The sequence below is a fragment of the Moschus berezovskii genome, chromosome 15 (genome assembly GCF_049115385.1).
Source record: "Moschus berezovskii isolate FMDL1 chromosome 15, NW_MosBer_1.0, whole genome shotgun sequence".
NCBI classification, from domain to species: domain Eukaryota; kingdom Metazoa; phylum Chordata; class Mammalia; order Artiodactyla; family Moschidae; genus Moschus; species Moschus berezovskii.
In genome coordinates, this window is record NC_142474.1 from 56,308,090 (window position 1) to 56,332,295 (window position 24,206).

At 45.6% G+C, this 24,206-nt stretch overlaps 1 protein-coding gene across 7 annotated transcripts in view; it reads left to right on the top strand.

Moving 5' to 3' along the window:
* Positions 1–24,206, top strand: part of FRMD4A (FERM domain containing 4A) — a 520,746-nt gene that overhangs the window by 364,931 nt on the left and 131,609 nt on the right. For all 7 annotated transcript variants that reach the window (XM_055428694.2, XM_088844071.1, XM_055428684.2 and 4 more), the window contains exons 4-5: positions 971–1,063; positions 16,183–16,267. In XM_055428694.2, coding sequence (XP_055284669.1) covers positions 971–1,063; positions 16,183–16,267 — 178 coding nt within the window. The remainder of the gene's footprint in view (positions 1–970; positions 1,064–16,182; positions 16,268–24,206) is intronic.

Here is a 24,206-nt window from a genome sequence, read left to right on the forward strand (position 1 = left end):
GACATGCAGTAAACTACACAATTAAAGTTTACAATTTCCTAAGTGTTGATATGTCTGCACTCAAGAAACCATCACCACTTTCAAGATAATGAACATCTCCATCACACCCAAGGGTTTGCTCGTCCCCCACCACACACCCACACATTGTCCCCCCATCCCACACCCCTGGCAAACACCAATCTGCTTTCTGTCGCCACAGATTAATTTGTACTTTCTAGAGTTTTCTATAAATGGTATCATACAATCTGTACTCTGTTTGTCTGGCTTCTCCCACTCAGGATAATTATTTTGAGATTCATCTTTGTTGCTGTGTGTATTAATAGCTCATTGTCTTTGTCACTGGGTAGTATTCCTTTCTATAGCGTAATTGGCCCATTCCCCTGTGATCAACATTGGGCTTGTTTCAAGTTTCGAGCTATTACAAATAACATGAGCATCTGTGTGTAAAAGTCATTGTATGGACGTCTGCTTTCATTTCTCCTGGGTAAATTCCTAGGAGTGGAGCTGGGTCCTGTGCTAGGTGTATGCTTCATTTTTAAAGAAATTGTCTCTGATTCACTTTGTACCCCATCTGCTTCCAGCATGATATGGCGAAGATTGCTAACATGTTTCTAAAGTGTGTTTGGAGGCCTTCCCTCCAAGTGTGTGTTCGTCTTTCTTCCCTGTGGTGGTCAGGGAATTCAGGACAAAAAAAAAAGAGAGAATGATTGCCTTTTCATTTCAGTGCCATCGAGGAAATGGACTGCGGGTCTCAAATCCCTGACTTTGATTGTTACACGGTATCTCCTCTTGACACAATGTTTCTCCGATACTTCCTTTGGTGTCTGCAAATTTCTAGAACTTAAGAGTAAAGCAGAGGTCCACGTTTATCTGTGCTCCAGCATGTACCATATTTGCAGACATAGACCTTCATCCGAAGAAACTTTGGCAAAACCCAAAGTTCTAATCCACTGGTCTCTCTTTTCCACAGGGGACACTTGAACTGGCTTCAGCTAGATCGAAGAGTCTTGGAACACGACTTCCCCAAAAAGTCGGGACCAGTGGTTTTATACTTTTGTGTCAGGTATGAACATTGGGTATCCACCCTTTTGCTTTTTTTCCCCTTTGTCAGAAAAGCCCAGGAGGGTAGAGCAAACAAAGAAAAGGGAACTCAAGTTTATCTTGGTTCGTTGCCAGGAGTAGAGGTCATGGTATAGAGTTCCATGTAAGCACAGGGCGTGAGTGTGTAAGGCTTGGACATACATGTTTTTGCTCTGGCACTAGGATGCTTGTGTGGAATGAAGGTAAAACCTTTTTGGTTTTGCTTTTTCGGTGGGGGAGAGGGAAAGAGGGCATATATCTCAAAGGAAACTGAATCTCTGAGAATAACACAAACCTGCGGATTCCTTTGGTGGCATTTGAAGCCACATAACAAAAGTCTGTATATTCTTTGTTTCTGTCACTAGTGCCGCTTGGCTTCTTGAAACTTGTGTGCTTTATCCCAGGTAGGAATAGTTGCAACCCAGCAACAAACCACAGGTAAATGCATTTCCCAGTATGGGAAGCTATATAATAATATTTCAGAAACAGTAGGAATTTTCTGTCCATTAATCTAGTGTAAGAAGTTTTATTTTGTGACTGCAGAGAACTATAAACTTCTCAGATTTAATGTTTGCAACAATCTAATGAAGTCAACCAGACTTACCCCTCGGACTTGCAAAAGGTTGTGTGACGCCAGAGGAGGGATCACATCAGGGGTTCAAGGGCAAAGTACTAATGCAAATCATGTGAAACAGATCCAGAATCTGAGCCCCCAGACCCAGCAGCTCTCTGAGTACCCTGTCTGTTGAGCACCAGGCTATTTCTGCTGCATAGCTACAGAGGTGTTTGGGTTCAAATGCTTTGGTCTTAAAATGCACACCAACCCTTCCACCCAAGGTATAGACTCACTGCCTTTAAAATATGTGAATAGAAATTCAAGAGCAGGACACCACTGCATTACAATTGAGTTCTTCCTAAAGAACACAACTAGGAATGCAGTTTTAGTCAAAGCCACCTTGATACCACGAGAGGCAAAATCAGAAGTAAAGGTGCCTCTCACCAGCGGGAACATGTGACTGTATCTCAGCTAACGGAGTAAGTGTAAGCTCGCTTTTAATGCCTTTTTGACTTGTTTAACAGCTGGGAACATATCAGAACTGATCTTCACCATTTCCATCCCTGATGAGCATGCTTTCTGTGTCATATTCTCTTTAATGGGGGCTACATTTTCTCAGATAAATGGAAAAGTCACTCTATGAAGCAAAAAGGAACAGTAGCACCAGGAGGGGTGGCAGCAAGGGATACTTGCTTGCATTTAAGCAGGTCATGAACTCATAATCAGAGGGGAACACATCCATACACTTGACATGTACCTGGACCCCCTTCTTCTTGGTGTTTTTTGTCAACATTAGTCAAGAAGAGAAACACTGGGCTGGTTGCATATTAGCTATTTTTTCAAGTGTTTGTTATGAGCTGAGTTATTTGTGGGTTTGGGGAACCAAGCTTTGAAGAAAAGCTTGGGACAGCGTGAGATTGCCTGGTTGCAGTGTTTGCAGTCGAGGATCTGTGAGCCAACACGTCCAGATCTCTCCAGGCTGATGTCTTCTAGAGATCAGAAATCCAAAAAGGATCTTATAAGGCTAAAATCAAGCTGTGGGCAGCAGGATCATATTCCTTCTGGATTCTGTAGGGGAAGATCCTTTCTTTGCCCCTTCCAGATTCAAGAGTTTAGTCTTAAATCTTTTTTTTTTTTTTGTCTTGAAAGTGAAAGTGTTAGTCTATCAGTCATGTCTAACTCTTTGTGACCCCATGGAATCTTCTGTCCATGGGATTTCCCAGGCAAGAATACTGGAGTGGTTAACCATTCCCTTCTCCAGGAGATCTTCCAAACCGAGGAATCAAACCTGGATCTCCTGCATCATAGGCAGATTCTTTACCGCCTGAGCCACCAGGGAAGCCCTTTTTTTAAAAAAAATCTTCAGTTCAGTTCAGTCGCTCAGTCATGTCTGACTCTCCGCGACCCCATGAATCACAGCACACCAGGCCTCCCTGTCCATCACCAACTCCCGGAGTTCACTCAAACTCATGTCCACAGAGTCGGTGATGCCATCCAGCCATCTCATTCTCGGTCGTCCCCTTCTCCTCCCGCCCCAAACTTTCCCAGCATCAGAGTCTTTAAATTCAAAATTAACCTTAGTTAATTTATTTAACTACATTGGGCTAAAATAAAGGTCTTGGCAGGCCTGTGTTGCCTGCTTAAGGTTCTCAAAGAGTCTATTCCCTTGACTTTTTAAAAAATTTTATTTTAGCTCTGTTAGGTCTTTGTTGTGGCCCAAGAGCTTCTCTAGTTGTGACACAGGCTTAGTTGCCCTGAGTTCGTGGGATCTTAATTCCCTAATCAGGGATTGAACCTGCATCTCCTGCACTGGAAGGCAGATTCTTAACCACCAGACCTCCAGAGTAGGCCCTTTCCCTTGACTTTTGCCGCTTTCAGGAGACTGCCTACATTCTTAGACTCAAGGCCCCTTTTCTCTATCTTGAAAGCCAGCAACGTCAGTAGGCTTAAATCTTAAAGTCTGTCCTCCTTTCCTTTCCTTCAAATTGTTACAGGCATTAATTCTCTGCTGCTACTTACAAAATCTTTCTCAGCCTTGCCTTCTCCTGTTTATTACCTGAACTCAGGCCCTCATCTTCTGTCACTTGAATTATTACATCAGCCTCCCAGGGTGGGTGTGTCCTTAGCACTGGCCACAGAGGATCCTGTCTCCCAGAACCCCTACTTCCCTGAGTCCCCACTTTGCAGCTGGCTGAACAGCACAGATCAAAACTCTGATATTTTATCTTCTCCCAGAGAGGAGGCAGATTCTCCCTCGGGGATGAATTCTGTGCTTTTACCTTGATTTTCGGCCTGGGAAGAATTCCCACTTTATAACTTCATGCCTTTCTGCATGGCCACAGGCTATATTCTTCCAAAGGAGTGGTATGACAAATTATCGTCATAAAAGACCCAGACCTTGGAGTATATCAGAGTCTCTGAAAGACATCCTGTCCAACTGGGCTCTTTCTGTTTGTGTCCATACTGACCTTTCTGAGCAAGAAGCCAAGTGTCCATCACCTGTGCATTCCCCATGAATCCTGACCCTCCAGCCCCTCCCTGCCACTCTCCTTTCCTTTAAACATCCATGTTACATCTGTATAACATGTGTACAGTCATATCAGAGAATAAAGGCAGAAGAAAACCACCTGATAAAAGAGACCACGGGAGAGATTGACTGCCTTAAGCCAAGATTTAGGAACTCGTCAAGTAGAAATCTTAACCCTTTGTCACCAAGGATCTGTGTTTGCACTGCCACCCAGTATAGCTTGTTCCTTGGCATTTATATATTCTTTCACTGCAGTGCATATTCAAAACATCTAGTGAAGGCAGAATTAGCGCCTCCTTTCAACTGATTAGGAAAAATAAGACCCAAATATATTAATAAATAATGTGAATTGGAACCCACAGAATTCTATTTCATCCTCTAAGCCAGGAAATAAACTTTTCCCTCTGATAGCTCAGTTGGTAAACAATCTGCCTGCAATGCAGGAGACCCCAGTTCGATTCCTGGGTCGGGAAGATCCGCTGGAGAAGGGATATCCACTCCGATATTCTTGGGCTTGTCTGGTGGCTCAGCTGGTAAAGAATCCGCCTACAGTGCAGGAGACCTGGCTTGAGAAGATCCCCTGGAGAAGGGAAAGGCTACCCACTCCAGTATTCTGGCCTGGAGAATTCCATGGACTGTAGAGTCCCTGGGGTCGCAAGAGTTGGACACGACTGAGCAACTTTCACTGTCTTTCACTTCCTTGGAGGGTGTGAAGTGGCATTCAGCTGCCAAGACAGCCTCAGAATGATAGGAAGGAGGGCTGAGAACCTGCCATCACTGACCCGTTATTTAGCCTCAAAGGGACTGTCATCAATCAAATGATCAGGGATGGCCACAGCGACATCGGGGTCTTAGTAATTACCTAAAAAGGAAAAAGGTCAGAGAGAAGGCAACTGTCCATTACTATGGGTGAATTAGTTCACAACAGTGCTTGAAGCAGCTGTTGTTTTTCCTAATCAAGATAAGGAGATGGGGAACCAAGATGTTTAGGTAAATTCTCTCCCCAGCATGGCTAGTAAGTTACTGTATCTGTCCAGTCAGATCTGACTCCCATCCTGGGGCCCTGCCCCCTACACCACGCAGTCTCCCTCTCACAAATGAACAGGAACATCAAGATTGCTAATCAGAGAGCCCATCGTTGCTCCCTGTGCAGGCAGGGCCAGAGGACCTGAGTCAAGATTGCTGGCCTTGACCCATCTCAGGCTCCATGCTTGGCCGCGTCTGCAGCCCTGGTATCCATCTGCAAAGGACAACTGCACCCAGCACTGGGTGAGAGGGGCGGTGAGAGACGCAGCCCTCCCAGACCTGACCTGTGCCTTGCTCTCGGACTGCCCAAGTCAGCACCATGGACAGAGCGCCCCCCTGCGGGGATGACCGCAACCTGCAGCCCCTAAGCTTGGCAGCCCCGTTGGAAGCCACCTTAGCAAATGGAAGGGGAGTCTTAAAGAGGGAAGCAGAGATGTGTGCCATTAGTCCCTCTTGAGAGGGACTTGCCATCTCCTGACAACAGGGACCTCCAATATGGAGACATTCTGCCCTGTGCTGTACTCTCTCCTGTTCTACAGAGAAAACTCCTCTGTCCAGCTGGTCCCTTTTTGTCATTCTTAGCTACATCACTGCTAGACATTAAGAGCAAAAGCCTATCATTTCAACTGTGGGTTGTCAACAGCTTTCTAACTTGTGAACTCCATGCTATGCATTTACCATCATTGATGGGTCTGGGTATTGGTTTGTGAATATTCATTGGGGGTTTGTATGATGTCGATGCTGTTTGAGGATTTAAGAGCAGCAACAGCAGTGAACAAATTAAACCCCCCAACTTCCAAGGTCCCTTTCTCCCACCTCCATCCCTCTCTCCCTCTCTCTCATACACACGCAGAGCTCATTCCATCATCTGAGGCTGGTGGGTCCACATACCTTCTGGTTCCAGCCCCTCCCACCACCTCAGGGAGCTCACTCCCCTCAGTCTCCGCTTGCTTTTTCTCTATCTTAAGCCGCTGCTTCTCCACGGACTCCTCCCTGCCACATCCACAGCACTCTCACCCTCACAAAAGAAAATACGCTCCCTGACTTGCCTCCTCCTGCAGCTCCCACCCCTGTGCCCTCTTCGTTCGCAGCAGAGGTTCAGAAGGGTGAACTTGCTGCCCCTTTTCCCATGTCCCACCGATCCCTCAGTCTCTAAGGGTCCAGTGTCTGGTCCCATCAGCCCCATGGTATCTGGAGCTCTCTGGGCACCAAATTGCACAGGCGCTTCTCTGCCCTCCTGTCTGAATCGAATAACGTCATCATCTTTCTGCCCCCAAACCTGGTCTTCTTGCTTTGATGCCTCCTTTTCTCTGCAGTGGGCATCACCACCCATTTAGCCCCTCAAGCCAGGAACTTGAAAGTCAGCCTGGAGGTCATCTGCTCTCTCCCACCTGTTCTCTTCTCTGCCCTCTTATCTGTGAATTCCTCTTATCTACATATCTTAAATAGCTCCGTCCTTTACCTTCCATGGCCTTCCCTGGTGGCTCAGATAATTAAGAATCTGTCTGCAACGCAGGAGACCTAGGTTCAAGCCCTGGGTCGGGGAGATACTCTGGAGAACGGAATCACAGCCCACTCCAGTATTCTTACCTGGAGAATTGCATGGGCAGAGAAGCCTGGCGGACTACAGTCCATGGGGTCACAAAGAGTCAGACACAACTGAGCGACTAACAGTTTCACTATTACCCTCCAGGTACACGCCCCATCTGTAATTAAGTTTAAGTTACATTTAGTCACTCAGTCGTGTCCAGCTCTTTGCGACCCCATGGACTGTAGCCTACCAGGCTTCTCTGCCCATGGGATTTTCCAGGCAAGAGTACTGGAGTGGGTTGCCATTTCCTTCTCCAGAGGATCTTCCCAACCCAGGGATAGAACCCAGGTCTCCCACATTGTAGGCAGACGCTTTACCGTCTGAGCCACCAGGGAAGTCTGTAATTAGGACCTTCATAAGTCTCAGCTGATCCTGAAATCTCCTTGTTCATCTCTGCTTCAGGTCTTGGCCCCTCCCACCCTCTTCTATATGTTGTCACTGAGCACATTTCTAGGATTGTCATTTGATCCCCAAGGTATTATCGTGCTAAGGCTGCCCTCACTTGTCCTGGGTGACTTGACTTGTGCATGCCTCTCTAGCCTCATCTCTCCCCACCCCCGACCCCTCACACATCCTCTACAAGCCTCCCAGTGATCAGTGTTTGACAAAGATCACATTCAATGACAAGATCATTGTTTAATGCCATGAGGCAAGCTCCCCAGATTGAGAACAGTGACCCTCTGGTAGGGACCACCAGTCAAGCTTAAGAAATAGGTCAAGAGGGTTTCCCTGGTGGTCCAGCAGTTAAGAATTTGCCTTGCAGTGCAGGGGACACTGGTTCAATCCCTGGTCCAGGAAGTCCCACCTGCCACAGGGCAACTAAGCCCATGTGCCTAGAGACTGTGCTCTGCAACAAGAGAAGCCACCACGATGAGAAGCCATGCACTGCAACTGGAGAGTAGCCCCTGCTTGCCACGACTGGAGAAAGCCCACACACAGCAACAAAGACCCAGAACAACCAAACACAGTTAAGAAAAAAATGAAATAGGTCAAGAGAAAACAGAAGGAAAAATATGCCTACTTACCCAAAGAAGTCGCTCTGTCCTTTTTGGGGTTTTTTTGTTTTTATTTTTTGACCACCAGACAGGTGGGGTCTCATCCTTGATCAGGGATCAAACCCATGGTGCCTCCATTGGAAGCACAGAATCTTTACCACTGGACCACCAGGGAAGTCCCCTTCTTTTTTGTTTAAATGGACTTGAGTTTGTGCTCAGGATAATTCCTCCATGTCTGGGTGTCCTTTCGTTGTGTATTCTCCAGCCAAATGTTCTTGGAGCTCTGGTCGTCGACACTGTTTGTAGGAAAATAAATAGAAATTAGATGTGTCTCTTCAAACCTAGAGTTTCACAAACAATAAACTAAAGTGAGTTACAGAGAAGAAAAAAAAAAAAAGAGAGGAAATGCCAGGAAGCTGTCATCTGGGAGGGGGGATTTTATAGCTGAGTTCACGACCTGCCTGTTGGTGTCTTTCCAGGCTGATTAAGACAGCAAGTGCTGTTTCCTGTCACTCGCAATAACAACGATCCTGTGGACCTAAAAGGAGGTGTCCGCAATGAGAACTCGCTAGATCTCAACTGGGTGTCCCAGTTAGGATTCTCAGCGCTGTTGAAATTCTCAACATCAGAGATACTTGGCTGCAGAAACTCACAGCAGTATTAATTATCCTTCTCATTACTATCGCTTCTTTTTGCTACCAAAAGCCAGCATTCCAAATGTGACATTTGTGTTCATTACAAAATGAAATCATTGGGCCATTTAATTAACACTTGCCTTAAATAGTCAGTGATTCCCAAGTGCCAAGTGGGGATGTGAGAGGGAACAGGAGGAGCGAGGGGGCCCGTCGGAGCTCCTAGCTGATGTCATCCTGCAGGGTGGTGTTCAGTCTGCCACCACCTGAGGCTTCTACAGGTTAAGGGGACCAGACTCCCCCAAGGCTCCAGAGCCTTGAGTATTTAATACACTCAGACATGTAATAGCATAGCATATATATATGTATTCCTACTTCAGACCATCTGATAAAATATCCTCAGATTAGCATCATCTGGGTCAGGTTGCGTGTGGCCTCAGTCATGGTACTGAGCCAGGTTTGCCCTTGGCCCAGAGCACTGTTTCCTTTGACTCAAAAAGAAGCCCTGTGATTCAGTCCTACTGGGAATTCCCTGGCAGTCCAGTGGTTAGGACTTGGTGCTTTCACTGCCTGGGGCCTGGGTTCAGTCCCTGGTCAGGGAACTAAGATGTCACAAGCTGCACAGCATGGGAGACTAAAGAAAAAGATTCAGCCCTAGTAAATGTGAGGAACCTGTTTAGGTATTTTTAAAAAATATATTGATTTATTTGGCTGCATTGGGTCTTAGTTTCAGCACGTGGGCTCTTTGCTATGGCACGTGGGTTTCTCTAGTTGTGGTACACCGGCTTAGTTGCCCCAAAGCGTGTGGGATCTTAGGTTTCCAACCAGGGGTTAAACCTGCATCCCCTGCATCGGAAGGCGGATTCTTAACCACCAAACCACCAGGGAAGTTCCCATGAAGAACCTGTTTTAGAGTGTAGGCCTTATTATTATTCAGGTACTTGGGGCCAACAGATAAGGAAATGACTAACTTTGAAAAGAGAGACTGCTAGTTGACTCCCAAGAGGAGAGGGTTCCCAGCAGAGTAAAGCACCTGGGGACACAACAGGCTCGGCCAGGAAGCAGAGGGAGCGAGGCGCCTGTGGGCAAGAGCCTTCACTGTGCTTTCTGCAGGACTAGATCAGTGGCCACAGGACTGGAAGAGGTCAGTCTTCATTCCAGTCCCAAAGAAAGGCAATGCCAAAGAATGCTCAAACTACCGCACAGTTGCACTTATCTCACACGCTAGTAAAGTCATGCTCAAAATTCTCCAAGCCAGGCTTCAGCAGTATGTAAACCGTGAACTCCCAGATGTTCAAGCAGGTTTTAGAAAAGGCAGAGGCACCAGAGATCAAATTGCCAACATCCGCTGGATCATGGAGAAAGCAAGAGATTTCCAGAAAACCATCTATTTCTGCTTCATTGACTATGCCAAAGCCTTTGACTGTGTGGATCACAATAAACTGTGGAACATTCTGAAGGAGATGGGAATCCCAGACCACCTGACCTGCCTCTTGAGAAACCTGTATGCAGGTCAGGAAGCAACAGTTAGAACTGGACATGGAACAACAGACTGGTTCCAAATAGGAAAAGGTGTACGTCAAGGTTGTATATTGTCACCTTGCTTATTTAACTTATATGCAGAGTACATCATGAGGAACGCTTGGCTGGAAGAAGCACGAGCTGGAATCAAGATTGCCGGGAGAAATATCAATAACCTCAGATATGCAGATGACACTACCCTTATGGCAGAAAGTGAAGAGGAACTCAAAAGCCTCTTGATGAAAGTGAAAGAGGAGAGTGAAAAGGTTGGCTTGAAGCTCAACATTCAGAAAACAAAGATCATGGCATCTGGTCCCATCACTTCATGGGAAATAGATGGAAAAACAGTGGAAACAGTGTCAGACTTTATTTTTTTGGGCTCCAAAATCACTGCGGATGCTGATTGCAGCCATGAAATTAAAAGACGCTTGCTCCTTGGAAGGAAAGTTATGACCAACCTAGATAGTATATTAAAAAGCAGAGACATTACTTTGCCAACCAAGGTCCGTCTAGTCAAGGCAATGGTTTTTCCCGTGGTCATGTATGGATGTGAGAGTTGGACTGTGAAGAAAGCTGAGCGCCGAAGAATGGATGCTTTTGAACTGTGGTGTTGGAGAAGACTCTTGAGAGTCCCTTATACTGCAAGGAGATCCAACCAGTCCATTCTAAAGGAGATCAATCCTGGGTGTTCATTGGAGGGACTGATGCTAAAGCTGAAACTGCAATACTTTGGCCACCTCATGCAACGAGTTGACTCACTGGAAAAGACTCTGATGCTGGGAAAGGTTGGGGGCGGGAGGAGAAGGGGACGACGGAGAATGAGATGGCTGGATGGCATCACCGACTCTGTGGACATGAGTTTGAGTGTACTCCGGGAGTTGGTGATGGACAGGGAGGCCTGGCGTGCTGTGAGTCATGGGGTCGCGGAGAGTCAGACACGACTGAGCGACTGAACTGAACTGAACTGAGATCAGGCTTGGTAAGCAGGCTTAGGACTGGCTAGCTTGAACACCTTCAGCAGCCTCTGCGGGTGTGTGGGCTCTCCCAGCTTATCCAGTTCTTGGCTCTGAGATAATCAAGGGAGGTGAATAGCAGCCTGGAGTGTGAAATTCCCCTGGGGCAGGCGAGGAAAGGAGTTGTAGGCATTTTATTGCCCACAGGGTAAGCAAGAACCCAGATGTCAAAGCATCCAGACCCCTCAGTTAATACAGAATCATACTTGGAATCATCCACACAGACCCTCTGACTATGAGAGACATCATCCGTTTCCTTAGGTTTACCCGGAGACCTGGAATGTTTTTTGTGAATCCTCTCTAACACTGACATTCTGCACTGGTAGCTAAGCAAATGCAACATCTCCCTCTAGTGCCTCAAAGGAAGACATTTGACAAGGTTCTCAGGAAAAACCAAAAGAGCAGATATGTTAGTCGCTCAGCAGTGCCTGACTCTGCCACCCCATGGACTGTAGCTCGCCAGGCTTCTTTGTCCATGGGATTTCCCAGGCAAGAATACTGGAATGGGTAGCCATTCCCTTCTCCAGGGGATCTTCCCAACTCAGGGATCAAACCCGAGTCTCCTGCATTGCAGGCAGATTCCTTACCATCTGAGCCACCAGGAAAACCCAAAAGAATAGAACTGGGATCTCCACTTTGAACAGACACTGTCAACAGTCCCCATTTCCCTAGACATTCTCTCCGAGTGTATGCTGGGCCTTGGCGTGGGATTGAGATGTCCGAGGTCTGTTTTCCTCTGGGCACTTTTGACTCACCAGCTCCCTAGCACAAATGGAAAGTTCAGGATGAATTAAATATCCAGGATTACAGAACAATAATACTATGACAGCCCTGGAACTCACCGGGTTTCCCGGGCTGTTTCTTGGTGATAAAGGCTAACAGGAAACTGCTTGCCAGTCTCTGCAAAAGGAAGTGATTTTTTTTCCCCTCCATCTCAGAATATAGTTATTTCCTCCACCTTCCTGTCTCTTGTGAAGCCAGAGAATAAATACTACCTCAAAAGGCATAAAATTTGCCATCTCATTTCAGTTTCCCATTATTAGAGAGCTGGAAAGGGAATTGTAATGTTTTTGCTTAATATGCTGTTGAAGAAAAAATTGGGAGGGGTTGGGACAGAATGTCTTCACTCCTTAATTGTCAAGCGTTAAAATGAATGGGATCGAGACATAAGGCGTTTTGAAAATCAAGTTATTTCGGACCCAACAGCTTTAGGTTCATAATTATTATAGAACTAAGGTCACTCACTGGCAAATTCCAGAAGCCTCTGCTGTTCTCCTGGCTCTAGGATTCAAAGCCATCAGCATATCTCTGGGAATAGCTTTGTGCATTCACACTGAGAGAAGGGGCAGTGGGGCAGGGGCTGGGTGTGGAGTGTAAGCACCCCTAATCATTATGAATGGTCTGGCAAATCATTTATTGTTTTTTCTCCCTCCCACATGTCTTTGTCACTCATTTCACTGTCCAATAAGAACTCCCAACGGTGGTGTATGGAGAGGAGAACAGTGGAAAATCAGACTTTTTCACTCATAGAAACTTACATGTTATATATGCAGAGTAATACTATTCAGCCATAAAAAGAACAAAAAAAAACAATGCCATTTGCAGCAATATGGATAAAACTAGACTATCACACTGTGTGAAGTAACTCAGAAAAAGGAAGACAGGTACCATATGATATCACTCTTCTGTGAAATCTAAGCTGTGATGCAAAAGGAGCTTATCAATGGGATAGAAACAGATGCACAGATACAGAGGACAGACTTGTGGTTGCCACGGGAGAGGGAGGGAAGGAGAGGGATGGACTGGGACTTGGGGTTTGGTACCCTGCCAGACTCCTCTGTCCATGGAATTCTCCAGGCAAGAATGCTGGAGTAGGGTCTCCCTGGCGGCTCAGTGGTAAAGAATCTGCGTGCCAGTGTAGGAGGCACAGGTTCGATCCCTGATCTGGGAAGATCCCTTATGCTGCAGAGTAACTCAGCCAGTGCACCTCAACTGCTGAGCCCGTGCAGAGCACAGGAGCTGCAACTGCTGAGCCCATGTGGTGCAGCAGCTACTGATGCTCGTGCACCCCAGAGTCCGTGCTCCACAACAAGAGAAGCCAGTGCGATGAGAAGCTTGTGTGCTGCAACTGGAGAGTTGCCCCTGCTCTTGCAACTAGAGTAAAGCTCATGCAGCAGCAAAGACCCAACACAGCGAAAAATTTAAAAATTATATATAAAAAAAGGAATGGTGGAGTGGGTTGCCATGCCCTACTCAAGGGATCTTCCCAACCCAGGGATCAAACCTGGGTCTCCTGCATTATAAGTAGATTCTTCACTGTCTGAGCTACCAGGGAACCCCAGATACAAATTGTTACATTTAGAATGGATAAACAGCAAGGTCCTACTATATAGCACAGGGAACTATTTTCAATATCCTGTGATAAGCCATAATGGAAAAGAATAAGTTTAAAAAAAATAATTTATAAAGAAATAATTTTTTTTAAAAAATTGTACATGTTGGTGCCAGGTCCTGGATTAGTGCTGGGAATGCAAAAATGAATGAGATTGGGTCCCCGCCCTTAAAGAGTCAGCAGCCTAGTGAGAAGGCATCTCAGGGAACAGGGAATCACAGGACCAGGGCCACACAATAAGCAGAGGGTGTCACCAGAGCCCAGGAGAGGAGATCCTCTGTGGGGACCGTCTGCAGAGTCAATGAAAACATTTCATGACTGAGCAAGGTGGAAGGGAGCAGAAGTGAGCTGGGGTCTGCAGCAGGATTGTTCTGGGGGTGAGAGGAATAGCTTGGACACAGGTATAGAGGCAGAATTGATTTGTAATAAGCCACCCTTGCAGGTCTCTGGGCTTCCCTGGTAGCTCAGCTGGTAAAGAATCCACCTGCAATGCAGGAGACCCCAGGTCGATTCCTGGGTTGGGGAGATCCCCTGGAGGAGGACGTGGCAACCCACTCCAGTGTTCTTGCCTAGAGAGTCCCATGGACAGAGGAGCCTGGCCGGCTACAGTCCATGTGGTCGCAAAGAGTTGTACACACTGAGCGACTAAGCACAGTATAGCAAGTCTCCCAGCTAATCTGGCTTTGCTCTCCCCCAACCCCCTGCCCCAAGCCCCGTCCTGAGCCTTTGTCACCCTCCCCTTCCCCACCTGCCTTCCTTTCCCTTCCCTTCCATCTGTCTGCCTTCTTTCCTTCTGATTTTGCTATTCTGACTACCCATCACCAAGAACCTTTTACAAAGGATGGAGACTTTTAAATGACATCACATTTAACTTGCAGTCAGTTCTGCATATGCTCGGATCAGATGTAAAACCCTGGGATAGGTACTGACTGTACTGCACCATTTTATATCAGAGACTTGAGCATCCAAGGGATATCCTTGGGGAGGGGGTCCTGGGACCAATCCCTTGCCGATACAGAGAGACAACTATGTTTTGCTTTGAGAAGTAGAATTTGCTACCACATTTCAAGTCTTTGTTATTAGGAGAGTGAAAGGGGCGCAGCTTCCCAGTTTCTCTGAGACTGCTACAGACCCTTTATGGAAACCTTCATGACCTAAAACGCTTAGTCCAAAAGCAGGAGGCAAGTGCTTTGTTTTTTCAGTAGGGGAAAGGGGTAATCAGCCAGCCTGTTCATTCCCAGGCTTTGCACAAATGAAGATAGTATTGTAATTTCCAAAAATTTTATAGACCTTTCAAGATGGTAATTGTAGGACTAATATCTGTGGATTGAAAATATCTACTAATATATGAAGTTACTCTGGAGTTACTCACAAATTTAACTGAATCTGTGTTGTATTCATCACAACAGCCTCTGCACATCTGTAAATGGTCAAAGATATTGTTTACTTAGCTGTAGACCAGAGGTTGCAAAGTGGGATGCTGTGGACTTGCCCTAGCCTACACAAACATGTTGTTTGCCTTATGCAATGTTGGTGTGTTGGTTTTGCTGTTTTTATTGTTGTTTAGTCTCGAAGTCATGTCCGACTCTTTTGCAACCCCATGGACTGTAGCCCGTCACCTCCTCTGTCCATAGAATTCTCCAGGCAAGAATACTGGAGTGGGTTGCCATTTCCTTCTCCAGTAGATTTTCCCAGTCCAGGGATCTGCATGCAAGCAGATTCTTTACCACTGAGCCACCAGGAAGTTCTTAATCTGAATTCGGTTCCAGTACTTGAAAGCAGCAGACATTTTAGGTGGGGAACTGCTGACGGCGTCCTGCTGTCTTTTATAGTCTGGCAAGCAGAAGCCCAGCATGACTTGTCCTGAATCACACAGCCCTGGGCGCAGATTACTGGGCTCTTGGCTTCCTCCCTGTGACTCCTTCCATCACATCTTAACGCTGTTCTGAAAGACCACAGCACTTGTTTTTTTCTCATTTTACCTTCCACCCCCTTTTGGTACCTCCAGTTTCCACAAGGCAGGTGCCCCCAGTTTCCACGAGGCAGGTACCCAGTTTCCATGAGGCCCCCCCCAAGAGTTGTCACCCCTTACTCAGAACCTCCTCCCCTCCAAGGCGCTGCATGCCAGTCATTTCCTTCTCCCCTGTCATCCCGGCTCCCTCAGTACAGCTGAATCCTGAGACAAGTACAAGTGCCTTATCTAATTAGGGAATTGAATAAACTCCAGAATCAACTTGTAAAGACTTATTGAATGCAAACTTAAATAATTTCAGCATGTGTCATCTTGAAAAAAAACCTATAAGCTTCATCTGCATAAGAATCCAATTTTCATTTGGCTTCATGTTCATGAATATCACAGTGTTAAGAACACCAGCCCCAGCCTTCTGGATGTGGAGACGTCAAACCCCACCTTGCTGTCTTCAGAAGATCTGTCGTAAACATTTCAAAGAAAAATAAGGCCCTTTATTCGACTAAGCAAAAGAAATTATCTTTTAAAACTCCAACTTAACAGTGATTAGGACAGAAAGTAATGTAATGGAAACAAGTGACATTGTAAAAAAAAAATTGTGAACAGGTAAGGAAAATAGAAGTAATTGGTCAAGTTCAAGTTTACTCCTGGAGGCTGACGGCGAACCTGGCTCCTAGCTATGGGAAGGGCTATCAGTCTTGATGGTCCTAATCCTCTATAAATAAAACTTGAAAAGCACTAAGGAATTGACGACTTTTTCCTTTGTTCCTGTTGGGTTGGAAGTCTTCATCCTCCAGTCAGATCGTGTAACTCAGACAACTTGAGTTTCTGCCTCATCTGTCGGTGTGTCTGTGGTTCACTGGCAGCCGTTCTCTTGCAGGTTCTATATCGAGAGCATCTCATACCTGAAGGACAATGCCACCATCGAGCTTTTCTTCCTGAATGCCAAGTCCTGTATCTACAAGGTAAGAACTACTTCTTACTGTTTGGAGTTTTCTGTTGAAATATGAAAGTCTCCTTTGTAGCTGGGAATCCCAGCTTGCTGCCCCTATTGTGATGCTATTGATTAGTAGAAAGTGTGTTAGTCACTCAGTCATGTCCAACTCTTTGCGACCCTACGGACTATAGCCCCCACAGGCTCCTCTGTCCAGTGGATTCTCCATGTGAGAATATTGGAGTGGGGATCTTCCTGACCCAGGGATTGAACTCCTGTCTCCTGCATTGCATCTACTACTTCTATTGATTAGTAGAAGTAATTTCTAAATTAATGGTTATAAATAAATGAGAACTCCAAGTCGAGTGTTTATAGCGTGATTCCTTCCAATCCTGTAACTGTGTTATGGCTCCTTGGAGGTGTTTCTTTACTTGATTTTAGGTGTCTCCTTAACTTGGCAACTGTGACCTAAAAGGGGAAACCCAGACTAGTGTGACAAATGCGCTAGTCTCATAAGTATAAATGAACCTCTTATAACCAAATGCATGTATATTTGATCATTCTGGGATGTTCTGGAAGTATCTCTCAAAAGGATGCTATTGGTACTTTGGGTGGGACCACTTTTTAAAAATTTATTTATTGAAGTCTAGCTGAAATGGCAACCCACTCCAGTGTTCTTGCCTGGAGAATCCCAGGGACGGGGGAGCCTGGTGGGCTTCCGTCTGTGGGGTCACACAGAGTCGGACACGACTGAAGTGACTTAGCAGCAGCAGCTGATTTAGTGGAGGATGGGAAGCCTGCGTACTGCAGTTCGTGGGGTCGCAAAGAGTCGGACACGACTTAGTGACTGAAAAAGAACAAGAAGTTGATTTACAATGTTTTTGCTGTACAGCAAAGTGAGTCATTTATACGTATATTCATTCTTTTTTGTATTCTTTCCCACTGTGGTTTATCCCGGGATATTGAATATCGTTCCCTGCACTGTTCAGTAGGGGGCCTTGTTTATCCATTCTATATATAGTAGTTTGCATCTGCTAATCCCAAACTCTCAATCCATCCCTCCCCACCCCACCCCGACCCTCTTATCAGCCACTGCTCTCTGTGGCAATGGGACATTGCTTTAACTGTGATAAAATTTACCATGGTAAGCACTGATAAGTGTATATGAATACTTAACCGGTATCACACGTTTACCTTGTTGTGCAACCACCGTTACCATCTATCCGCAGAACTCCTCATCTTACTAAACTGAGACTCTGTATCCCTTAAACAATAATTCCCTTTTCTCCACACCCCCAGACCCAAGCAACTTCCATTCTACTTTCTATTTCTCTGTATTTGACTATTCTGGGTCCCTCATATAAGGGAACTCCTGCAATATTTGACCTTCCGTGTTGGGTTTATTTTACTTAGCATAATGTCCTCAAGGTTCATGCATATTGTATCATGTGCCAGAATTTCCTTCCTTTTTATGGCTAATATTCCATTGTATGCATTTTCCACCTTTTGTTTATTCATCCATCCATCAGTGGATTCTTGCATTATTTTCACTTTTTGGTTGTTAGGAGTAATGCTGCAATGAACATTGTTATTGTTCAATCACTCAGTCATCTCCGACTCTGAAACCCGACAGACTGCAGCATGCCAGGCTTCCCTGTCCTTCACTGTCTCCTGTTTGCCCAAACTCACATCCATTGAGTCAATGATACCATCCAACCATCTCATCCTCTGTCACCGGCTTCTCCTCTTGCCCTCAGTCTTTCTCAGCATCAGGGTCTTTTCCAGTAAGTTGGCTCTTCAAATCAGGTGGCCAAAGTATTGGAGCTTCAGCTTCAGCAGCAGTCCTTTCAGTGGATATTCAGGGTTGATTCCCTTTAGGATTGGCTGGTTGGATCTCCTTGCTGTCCAAGAGACTCTCAAGAGTCTTCTCCAACACCACAATTCGAAATCATCAATTCTTCAGCCTTCTTTAAGGTTCAACTCTCACATCCATATGTGACTACTAGAAAAACATAGATTTATAAGTATCTATTCATATCCCTGCTTTCAGTTGTTTGGGGTGAACATCCAGACGTGGAATTGCTCAATCATGTGATAATTCTGTTTTTCAGTTTTTTAGGACCTGCCTTACTGCTTTCCATAAAGACTGCATCATTTTATATTCCCACCAACAGCACATAAAGACTCCAAATTTGCACATCCTCACCAACACTTACTATTTTCTGGGTTTTCAAAAAAAAAACCCAGCATCCTAGTGGTGTTAGATGGTCTCTCCTTGTGGCTTTGATTTGCATTTCCCTGATGATTAGCGATGTTGAGCATCATTTTATGTGCTCCCTGGCCATTTGTACATCTTCTTTAGGGCCACGTCTCTTCATGGGACAGTTCTTTTTTGAGTGGGACATTCTCTTGCATCCAATTTCCCATATTCTTGTAGTGTTTCCTTTCACTGGATAACCCAAAATGCCCACAGAAAATTTCGAGGACACACTCCGTCCTGGGGTTGAGAACCATAACTAGGACAATATATTTAAAGTCAAGACCCGCTCTGCAACCACCGACAAACCTCCTTCTGTCTCACGAATGCAGCCGTAGGCCATTTCATTAGCGGCCAGGGAGAGGAATCACTGATACCTATTCCTGTGGCACCATGGCGGGCTTGGCGCTGAGTGCTCTCTGTAAGTTATATGGCTGAAACTTTGCACCATCTCTGAGTGAATACTGTTCTTTATCCTAGCTTTCTCTGTGAGGCAGCTGAGACACAGGGTGGTTTTGAGATTCACCAGGGTTGCATATCTACTGAATGGCTGACGCTGGCAGCCTGACTCAGGATCGCAGAGCTCAGCCTCTGGGCTGCGCTGTGCCCTCGCGGTCAAACCCTCCACAGAGAACTTCAAAGCCAGGTACACCTGTTGTGACGTGGTCAATGGTGTGTTCAAAGGAGTTCCCATCCTGCTGCTGGCACTTTTCCTGCTTAACTAAACCCAGCTTTGAGGGACTGCAGCAACCCACCACACATTGAAGCACACACACGAGACTTGAAATGGTCTGTCAGCCATCACTTTTCCTTCTAGAATGATTTCAGCACCTCACTGCACAAAATAGTTCCACCAAATACAAGTGTTCAAAATCCTGGAGGCTCTGGTAGTGTTCAGATTCAATCTGTGAAAGAACCTCGCTCAGGGACGGTTGCTGAACCCGGACTTAACCTGAGCTCAAGCGCAGGGCACTCTGACTAGAGTATTTGGGGATTTTGTTAAATGGCAGCACAAAGATACTAAATGTCGTTCTAGGGATTTGTGGTTTTCTTTCTCTCTCTAAACCTCATTTTCTCACTATAAAGTGAAAATAATACCAGCCTTACTTAGCTCAGAGGTAGCAAGTGTCTGATGGCCTTTGCTTAATCCATGTGAAAGCACTTTGAAAGAAATAAACAGTGAGGACTGTCCACAAGGGGGCAGACTTGGGCAATAAATGCTTAGAAAGTCTCTGCCTGGGTGAGTTCCCCATCAACCCTGGCAAGTGAAAAGTTGCCCCCAGATTGTGCTTATCCAGGCCCCTGGGTTAAGGGAGCAGATGTGGTTTCTCTCAGAGTTGTTCAGTAAGGTGACGACTTCGGTGTTTCTGAATCATGATCACAGAGGTCTCTGGGATTAATGGGAAATAAAAAAGAAATCCCCAGAACTAAATATTATAGGTTCCCCAAGTGGAGGAGGTGATACATTAGGAACAAGCCACATAAAAGGTCCCGGTGCCCATAGCATCAGCCTGCTGCAGACCTGAGTGCCCTTCCAGAGCCCCTGCTCTCTCTTCTCAGCATCTGTCCTGGAGCATGCTGAGTCCTGCCAGTGAGCCCGAGATGGCTTTTCTGATGGTGACAAAGGAGACAGAATCACGTCACAAGGCCACCTGTCTCTCTCTCATCATCAAAAATAATATTTTTATTTGCATAATTGACAGAGTATATAAACTGTTTCTTTTAATTTTATAGGAGTATAGTTATAATGCTGTGTTATTTTCAGGTGTACAGTGAAGTGATTCAGTTATATATATATATATTTATTCTTTCTTAGGTTCTTCTCTCATATAGGTTATCCCAGAATATTGAGCAGAGCTCCCTGTGCTATACAGTGGGTCCTTGTTGGTCATCTGTCTTATATATAGTAGTGATTGTTGTTCAGTTGCTTGGTCGTGTAAGATTCTTTGTGACCCCATGAACTGCAGCACGCCAGGCCTCCCTGTCCATCACCAACTCCCAGAGTCCACCCAGACCCATATCCATTGAGTCAGTGATGCCATCCAACCATCTCATCCTCTGTTGCCCCCTTCCTCTCCTGCCCTCAATCTTTCCCAGCACCAGGGTCTTTTCCAATGAGTTGGCTCTTCACATAAGGTGGCCAAAGTATTGGAGCTTCAGCATCAATCCTTCCAATGAATATTCAGGCTTTATCTCCATGCGTAATGATGTGTGTATGTTTATCCCACGCTCCCAATTTATCCCTCCGCCACCATGTTTCCTCTTTAGTAACCATAAGTGTGTTTTCTATATCTTTAAGTCTCTTTCTGTTTTGTAAATAAGTTCATTTGTTTCATTTAAACATTTCTTTCACATATATTATGTTATGTGAGATTCACGAGTGAAATGGAATCATCAAGTATACTGAGGAAGGAAAATGGTGCTGGAGAGACTTAGTAACTTAGTCCAAGACAAGGAACCTGAAGTGGTAGAACAGGCTTGGCACCGCTGTAAATATGTGAAGATGACGGGAGGCTCTGGAGCGGAGTGCCTGTGATTAGGGGTTTGGATTCCTGGTTCCCTTCCTACCTCTGCGTCTTAGCAACTGCAGTAAATGTGGACACCTTCTGTGACGTCGCCAAACTTCATTTTCCTCTTCAGCTGAACAAGAATATTAAAAAACCCCACCCACCAGCTTCTTGGGAAGATTAAGCGAGATAGTTGTGAATGTGGCCAGCACCCCACCAGGCACGTTATTAGCTCCCATTGAGGTAGAATTGCTCGCCTGGAGTCAGACCCAGTTCATCTTGGCTGCAGTCGTCTGTGTGCCACCTGCACTGCTCTCTGGTGAACTGAGGGTCCCGAGGACAGGGCCAGACACTTCACTGGTGGGTGATGCTGACACTGGTGGCTGACGCAGCACCCTCCCTGTGGCTTGGGAAGCAATTCCTACAATGTACTAAAATCAAAATCTACATGGTTCAGATACAATAAGCTGTTCATTGCCGCTTCCTCCAACTTATTTCATTCACTTTTTTTTAAAAAAGATGATTATTTTTAAAAATATTTATTTATTTGTTTGACTGGGCCAGATCTTAGTTGCAGCTTGTGGGATCTAGTTCCCTGACAAGGGATTGAACCAGGGCCTCCTGCATTGGGAGCGCAGACTCTTAGCCACTGGACCATCAGGGAAGTCCTTCATCCACTTTTAATGCATGTATGTTTATCTAAGTAATATATGATATAGTTTAAAAGTCAAGAGGCTGTTTATGAAAAAGAGCCCACCCCCCACCACTTCCAACAATTTTTAGCTGTTTCTTCTGATATTTGCCTCTCTCTGCTTCTAAATAGTTGGAACAGGGTCTTATTCCTTGATTTATCCATTTTTTATATAGGTGAGGACTGAGGTCTCCTATGCACCCACCCACACCCATTTCTCCCAGTGTGGTGACACCACAATCCTAGGCAAAAGGCGTGCCCATCAGCATTACCATTGTTATCACTAACCCAAGTAGCATCCTAGGGTTGCGATTCCTTTTTAGACAACCAGTTATTTTACCTAAAGGTAATAACCATTTTGCCATTACTTGCTGTAGTTTCTGTGCATCCATCTTTTTTTCCCAAAAGCTCCTACAGATTTTCAAATGTCTACGGATGTTAATTTCCATACACATCGGGTAATTCATCTGTTCCTCTCTTTGGCTGGGTTTTCTGTTGTTACCTTTGTTGTTCTTCCTGGGACCTCCCTTTCGGAGCACTCTGTCCTTCTGCTCCTGTCTGAACGTAGCCTCATTTGCAGCTCTCAGCCCAGGATGTCCCCGTTCCTGTCCTGTCTTTCGTTCACCCCAACTCTGGAATAAGTACTTTGTTTCCTGGGTCCCGAGTCTTCCTGTGTTTTTTCACTTTTATTTCACTGGAAAACGTCCTGCTGTGATCCCAGGGAAAATGTATATGGGAAGTAAAATGTTTGGGTCCTTGCACACCTGAAAAAGTCTTTGTTTTACCTTCACATCTGCTTTCACAGTTTGACTGGATGTGAAAATACAGAATACCTCTCAGTATATCACAGGTGTTGCCTCAGAGTCTTCAAGAGTTGCTCTGGGGAAGTCCGTGTCTGTACACTGTAAGTGGACTACCCCCACCATAACCTCCATGGGATCTGTTAGGATTTCCTTCTATTCCCCTTTTTCTGAAACTGCAGGAGGGTGTGCCTTGAAGTAGGTCTTGGTAAACCCACTATGTTGTGTAGATGGACACTTTTAGTCTGGAGATTCGTATTCCTCTTCATTTCTGGCAGGTTTTTTTGTATTATTTCTTGTATGATGTCTTTCTGTTTCCTCTCTGCCCTCCTTCTGGAGTCCCCGTTGATCAGAGGCTGAGCACGACCTCCTGCTTTGACATCTCGTTTCTCCTATTTTCCTTCTTTGTCATTTTGTTCTACTTTCTAGAAGATTTTCCTCAATGTTATCTTTAATCTCCTCTATTGACTTTTTAACCTTTGCTATCATGCTTTGAATTTCTCAGACTTCCTTCATATTCACTGATTTTTCTTTAGATACATATAATCCTATTATTGTCTTTGAACTAAATATCCCCTTATCTCTCCAGTAATATTAATTATCATGCATGTTCTGTTTCTTTTCAGTTCTTTTTGTTTCCTGTTGATTTATTTTGGTCTCTGTCTTTTATGTGGGCTTCCCAGGAGGCACTAGTGGTAAAGAACCCGCCTGCCAATGCAGGAGACATAAGAGGCACTGGTTCGATCCCTGGGTCAGGAAAATCCCCTGGAGGAGGGCATGACAACCCAGTCCAGTATTCTTGCCTGGAGAATCCCATGGACACAGGAGCCTGGCGGGCTACAATTCATGGGATGGCAAAGAGTCGGACACGACTGAAGTGACCGAGAGAGCATGCACTCTGTCCTTTTTGTAGGGGGCCTTCCATCCGTAACTGTGAGTGAGGCACTCAAAAGCTCCCGGTGCCCAGGTGGAGACTGTCCCCTGTGTCTGTCCCTGTGAAGTGTCTCATGGCAAGCTGGTTCTTTTAGCAGGAACCCCAAGTATCAGCGCTTGGGGTCTTTTCTCGTGACTCTTCATTGCCTTACTTCACTCCTGGGATGTCAGTTCACACTTTAGCATCTGGGGGAGGGAGTGGCCTCCACTGGGGTGTAGACCTCCTTTTTAATCCCTGATCTCTCTGCCCACTTCATCCAAGTTTCCTATGTGTCACCTTCTCCAGAGAACCAGTCTCTGATTTCTTCAACAGCACAAAAGTGAAGAAAGGTATTTTGTTTATTTATCTTGTCATTCTCCCCAAGCCACGAATGCCAGCTCCCACTGGCATTCGTGCCTCCACTCTTCCTTCACCAGGAGGCAGAAAGCATAACTACAGTGGATCCTCTCTCACTTCTCCTTTCTTTTCAGTCCCCCTATTTTCTACCAAAAGAGCAGGAAATAACAGTCATAATCTGTCCAAGATGCAGTACATTAGAATCTGGTCAGCAGTGAGCAGGGCTCGAAGTATTGCCTGTAAGTGGAGCAGGAGGAGGTTTAGAAAGGGGTCACTGACATCCCATGTGGCCATTTTGCTCCAACGGCATTTCTGTTGTTTTTCAACTTGGTTGTGTTTCAGGTGGATGATGGAAAGGAAATTTATGGCCAAGGGATGCATAAAGCTCATTCAGAAATGTGTATCTGGTTGCTAGGAAAGCTCACATGGGAAGTGGACCTGGGAT